The sequence below is a fragment of the Danio rerio genome, chromosome 8, assembly GCF_049306965.1.
Source record: "Danio rerio strain Tuebingen ecotype United States chromosome 8, GRCz12tu, whole genome shotgun sequence".
Classification (NCBI taxonomy): Eukaryota; Metazoa; Chordata; class Actinopteri; order Cypriniformes; family Danionidae; genus Danio; species Danio rerio.
The window spans coordinates 45,046,666-45,053,109 of NC_133183.1; the positions used below are offsets into that span (position 1 = coordinate 45,046,666).

Below are 6,444 nucleotides of genomic sequence, written 5' to 3' on the forward strand. Positions count from 1 at the left end.
CTGCATGCCCCCCATGACAAACGAGATGTTGGACGCGAGTAACAGCTGGAAGAGTGCAGTTTTAATGGAGTTTTTGAAACCCTACGCTGTATGGTAGAAAAAAAAAACTCTGCAGTTTTTTGTAACTTAGATGCACCCAGTAGTGTCAGAAAGCCGTATGTTCATAGAATTTCCTGTCACAAAATGCGGCGAAAATTCTACACGATGGTAATAGTTTAATAAAGGTGTTTACATGTTTACACTCAGAGAGCAGCATTTACAGCGGATCTTTCAGTCCATAATCTTGTATTGATATTAAGGTACTGTAAACTTAATAACTAAATAATTTTGACTAAGGTATGTCTTTAAAAACTAAAAGAATACTGCTGACAGATACAAACTTTGCCTCTGAATAAACAAACAAAGAGCACTGATTACAGACTTACCAAATCTGTGGAGACAGGACAGTCAACACCAACTCTCTGCCATCTGAACAGGTAAAACAGTCTTCGAAGCTATCAGGCATATTATTAATTTGCACAGCATGCACAATAGAGTGAGCTGATGGGTTTGAACCAAGTCTTTCTCATGAATTAATGCTGAAAGCTCAAAGATTTCACATTCTACCCGCCGGTACAGATTCACAAGAATCTAATTGCCGTGACGCAGCTTCAAAAATTAGTTTCAAACCGGAAGAACGAATTTGCTCGAGATAACGCAAAAACAACCAGTTTTCCTAATAGTCTTAATAGTGTTTTTAGCAGCATATGACACATATTTGACTGTCAACATCTAAAATAATGTATTTGGGTGTTTCGTGAGCCTTTAATTGAGGTGAATATTGCTGTAATTACCTGATTACTTGCATGTACACCAACACACTCAACTGTGTAGGTTGCACAATTTATTGTTTTAGCATTAAAAACCGTAATAGTTACATTGCAAGATGAGCTACATAGAGTCAGGATTATAGTTGATAAGGTACAATTGTGAAGTAATTTCGATTAAACCATATAAAAGTGAAAGTTTATCAATTGTGTGTTTTTAATGTCTTGATTGTGTACGCTTTTTAAAGAACATTTAAAGTTAAGTTTAAAGTATTTGGACACAATGAATTATTACATTTTAGCTTAAACAAAGATTAGCTGTATTTATACAATGAAGATTATATCGTTTTATTATATATTTAATCATTTTATTTCTGAATACTGTTAAAAGACTCTGTTGTATTTATCAATGTTCGTAATTTGTTTATTATATTTTATGTAGATGCGCTCCCCTACAAAATCATCTCACTCAATCTAAAATTATTAAATCTTTCCAAAAAGAGCTATTCAAGTCATCTAGTGAACAACTGGAATATAAATCACAGAACATCAAAATATTGTCTTTTCCCAATGCACCCTACTAGGTAAATATCTAAAAAAAAATTTAATCAAGAAGCATTTTGTAGACAAGTAAAACATATTGTCTTTTTTTAAGAAATAATGTGTCAAAATTAAATATCGTTTTTCATTAGAACTATCAAAATAATCTGCCAATGGAACGAGCAAAACAATCTTATGTCTAAAGGATAACAAGAATATTTTGCTTGCCCCATTGGCAGATTATTTAGCTTGCTTTAAGGAAAAACTCATTTAACTTTGACATATCATGTCTTAAAACAAAACTGTATGTTTTGCTTGCCAAGAAAATGCTTCTTGATTTAAGAATTTTTAGATATTTTAACTAGAACAAAAAAAGTGGCAGTATTGTAACTTTTTTGCTAAGAGTGTATTGAACTAGACAGTAACAGGGGAGTTAAGCAAGAAACTGACAGGTGATTATCTCAAAGTGCACCTTGGATGCTCACTGGAAAAACCCAAGAAATGACTTTGGAAACAACATTAAAACAATATTAATTTTAAATATTCTGCATGTATAAAGACCAAAAGACAACCTTGAGAAATTTGCAGTCTTATTAACTACCTTGAAAAACACCCAACTAAACTTGTGCTGAGAGCGGCATTTTCATTAAACGTTACTCATTTTCCCTTCAGGGGGCAGAGGACTATGAACATTTCTAACGCACAAAGCCTCATAAAAGTGCCACACGGTGCACTTTCCACATGTTTGGAAAACAAATAAAAGATATTAAGAGGTGCAAAGGCTCATGAGAGCTTGTCTCCAAACGCCTCCATCGTCTACCACCCAGCCTACTTTTGCCCCCTTCCTATCTTTTTTTTTTTTTTCAGCCCATTTCCTCTGGTTTCACAGAGGCAATGTGTTGAGCAGATGTTAGCGGTTATTAAGCAGAACCACTAGCCTCTTTAAATGGAGTCCTGGCTACCCTGGGCCTCCTCCTCTAAGGGGACCAATCCTCAAGCTCCATACTCCTCTCCTGGGCTTGTTCACAGCGTTTCAAAGCTTTTAATGTTTACGTTGTTATGACAGCCATGTGCAGGCAATTCTGCTCCCACTGTGGAGCAGGAGGGCATCATTGAAAGTCACTGCAATGGTGAGTGTTTAATTCCTGCTTTTCCACACCAATATTCAAGTTGATCCTACTGAAAACGTTGGACGACTGCTCAGGCGTCCATGTCAAGAAACAGACGAAGAATTGCACTCTCCTCACCAAAACAAATATACATAGCTCTAGGCTGATCTTCCTTGTCTCACACCAGGATTAAGCGCATATTTTGTCCAATAAGGTTTTTGTACAGGTGCCCAAACAGCCACAGCCTTAGTCTCAAGTAGGAGAGTAGTCATCAAGCTAATAGCACAATAGGTCATAACTAGCTACAGCCACACTTTGCAATGGGTTTTACTTCCTTCCTGCACAGACATTACAAATATGGTCCATTATAACAGACTGGAATCCCACAGCCATGAAAAAGGAAGGAGGCGGTCGGCAATTAAAATGCACAGATACTGGGTTGGTGAGAGATTTGGGGGTTTAGATGTATTTCCTTTTAATTCAACTATATGATGGCTAATTTAGCTGAAGGCTAAAGGTGTTTAGTGTGAGCATGCTTGTGTGTAAACAGTAGATGAGTGTGGAGATACGATGCTTTAATCAGCACATATGCTCACAAACAAAAAAATGCTGGGTTCCAAACATTTGATATGTCTTTGAACGACAGAAGCGAGAAAATTAAGTTAACTTATTAATTATTTTTACTAATTTAAGTTAATTGAACATAAAACATGATGGTGTTTCAGCTAATTATATAGTTGAAACAAACAGACAACTATTAGTACAGTGTATACCTAACACTCTCAGTACTCACTTAAGTGATTGTTTCACTTTGTGAGAAATTCAAATGTTACTTTTATTTCCATTTTAAAATAATATTTTAAGCTCATAACTATACTTCCAATGTATTTTAAAACAACCTGCATCTTAAGCTTATCTCTTGGGCATTGGTCCAAGAGAAGCTGTATCAGAGCGTAATACCAATTATTTGTACAGTAGTTTCCTTTTAATATTTCCATTATAGCTGAAATGTTGAGCAGTTGTAAGTGCAAACAAAATAAAAATAAAATCTAATTAAATGTTTCTTATAGTGCACCAACAAGTGCACACATATTTGTAGCAATCAGAAAGTGGTTAAGAAATATATGACAAGTAAAATTGGTGCTGGACTTCTCATAGAGTTACATTTTGACAGCTGCTAAAAGCTGCCAAGTCCCCGAACTTTGCCTCCATCTGTGTTGTAATGCCATTTGGACATCATGACCTGTTGCTGTCAGAATTTTATAGTAAATTCTGTAGACGCAACTGTTTAACCAAGGTCATGTCATTGATACACTCATTAGAGAGTTATTGGAGATTTGTTTTAATTGCTTCTTGATAAACTTTTAAGCTTTTTGAACAATTTTGGTTAATGTTATTCTCAAACAGCACCACAAACCCTACTGCAAACTGAGGTATAGCCTCTTAATTGTTTGTCCAAACTATATTATGAAGGTTTAAGTAACACAAATAAAACACAAAATGCAACTAAAGATGTACTGGGAGACTGGGTGATTTATTTCCCTGAAATATAACATTGACAAAGTCACTAAGGAGAAACACTAAACGAATACTTACAGAGAGACAGTCCTGTTTGGGAGCAGACTGACTTCGGGCGTTTCAGTCAGCTCCTTTCCACCGCAGCTCACTTTCCTCCGAGTCCCGGGAGTAGGGTGGGCTTTACTGCGGTCCTCCGTGCAGCTGCAGCCGCTGGAAAAAAGCTCCGGGCAGCCCGCAGCGATTCTATAAAGCAGCAGCAGGAGAAACACGCGAACCCAAAACGGGATGCGGACGCAGGGTCCCGACATTGTACCCCACACTATCAACTATGCGGTCCCAGGTCAGCCCATGACATCAGGGCATACACTTTTGAGTGATAACTGCTTAAAGTATCCGAGCTTATAGAAACTGTAATTGTTAAAAAGTTACTCCTTTCCAAACTGTGAGTGGATAGATCACCAGACAACAAGACTCTTTACTTCTGCTGAAACATGACAGCACTCCTGTCACTGAAGCAATAAAATACATCCATCATGTCATATTTCCATCATGCATTTTCCTTCTTCCACGTCCAAGATGGTAAAATAAATAAATAAAATCGTACAACTTTTAAAAATGAGCTCGCAGAATAGTCACTTTGTCGCCTCTCTAAAGAAAAGTTAAGTTTTACTCTTGTACTTTAAGCGCAGCGCAATTACGACTCCTCAAAGAAACCGTTGTCCATACTTTTTCTGGAGTAATTCACAGAAGAGGAAAAATGCCATTAGATGTGTTGCAGCCGCGCGTCGGCAGACATGACGGACTGCGACTACGGTGAGCTCCGGGGTCCGTGCGGTGTCACTCGCAATCTGACTTTGAATAATGGTCACGATTTTAATTCCAGGACTCTGGCGCTTTTCCTCTGCCATCCTGTCACACTCACACTCAGCTCCAGCCTCAGTGCGCACATTCCTCTGCCCGAACCGCGCGGTCCTAGCGCAGCGAGTTTAATGTCAGTTACCACTATAGGTATATTTATGACAGCTCGAACATTTTACATATTAACCAATTACTACACTATAAAATATAAATTTATATGCTATTTTATTTAAATTATTATAGTAATACAATTAAATACGTAGGACTTGCATGTTATTAAACACTGCCAGTGTGTAATAATGTAATAAATCAATGTAATGAACCTTGAATACTGTGACTATGTCATTGCAATTTTCATGTTAACTATTTTTATCTCGTTTCTTTATGCAGTGATATCGGTCGAATCTTAAATCTTAAAAAAAAAAAAAAAAGATCAACAAATAAATGTATTAATCATATTTATTCTATTCTTAACCTGATACTACAGTTCCCTGCTGAAAAAAAAAAAAAAAAAAAAAACTTAAACGAGACTAACGTGGTTGGCTGGTTTTAGCTGGTTGATCAGCCTGGTTTTAGAGGGGTCTTGGGCTGGTTTCAGCAATTTCTAGCCTGGTCTTAGCTGCACTGGAAAAAAGCAGGACTCCAAACAATTTATTGTCCCAACACAAATCGATTAAGTTACACTAAACGTAAAAAACCTAAAAAAAAAAAAAATAAAAAAAAAACGGCTGTTAAACTACAGAAAGCTTAGTCCCTTTATTAATCCGGGGTTGCCACTGCGGAATAAACCACCAACTAATCCAGCACGTTTTTTTTTTTTTTTTTTTTTTTTTTTTTGCAGCGTGTGCAAATATATATATATATATATATATATATATATATATATATATATATATATATATATATATATATATATATATATATATATATATATAAAATTTTTATTATAATTTTTTTTTGAGTGTGGTCAGGTTAGATCAGCTAAAACCACCAAAAACCACCTAGGCTGGTTTCCCAGACTGGCTAGGCTGCAAGGGGGGTTTAGGTGGTTTTAGCTGGTCATTTCCCAGCCTGACCAGTTAGGACCAGGCTGGAAATGGCTGAGACCAGCCTAGAAATGACCAAAAACCCCTCTATTGCCAGACTGGACGCCCAGCTAAAACCAAACAACCAGCTTGGGCTTAACACTTTCTTAACATTTTAATGACTGTAGCCTACTCTTGCCTAATGCATGTTGTTTTGGTAACTTATATTCTGAATTTAACAAAAGCAAGACAATGAATTACACAATTGAATTGATTGGTTTTTGTAAATTATATACGGTTGAGGATGTAAATTAATTAATGTTCTGAAATAGATTTTCGTTATTCCAGTGTTGATGGACATGGGTGATTATAATTGATAAATGAACAGATACATTTAGCATTTCAAAAAGTTAAGACAAAAAAACTTTATGAATCAATTCTTTCCAGTCTCTTGGTGAAAAATTTTTGTTCTTTTAATAGTTCAGTGCTTGTTGGATTAAAGTATTTAACCAATTTAGTGTTGTTGAATTGTAAGAAATAGTATTTAGAACTTTTATAAAAAATGAAATATAGCTAAAAGAAGAGTAA

The 6,444-nt window shown here is 35.9% G+C and overlaps 1 protein-coding gene across 1 annotated transcript in view; it reads right to left on the bottom strand.

Moving 5' to 3' along the window:
- adgra2 (adhesion G protein-coupled receptor A2) overlaps positions 1 to 4,281 on the bottom strand; it is a 132,719-nt gene extending 128,438 nt beyond the window's left edge. Inside the window, 1 exon segment of the mRNA NM_001318071.1 lies at positions 4,052 to 4,281. Within this exon segment, the coding sequence (NP_001305000.1) occupies positions 4,052 to 4,281 (230 nt within the window).
- Positions 4,282 to 6,444: the final 2,163 nt, after the last annotated feature.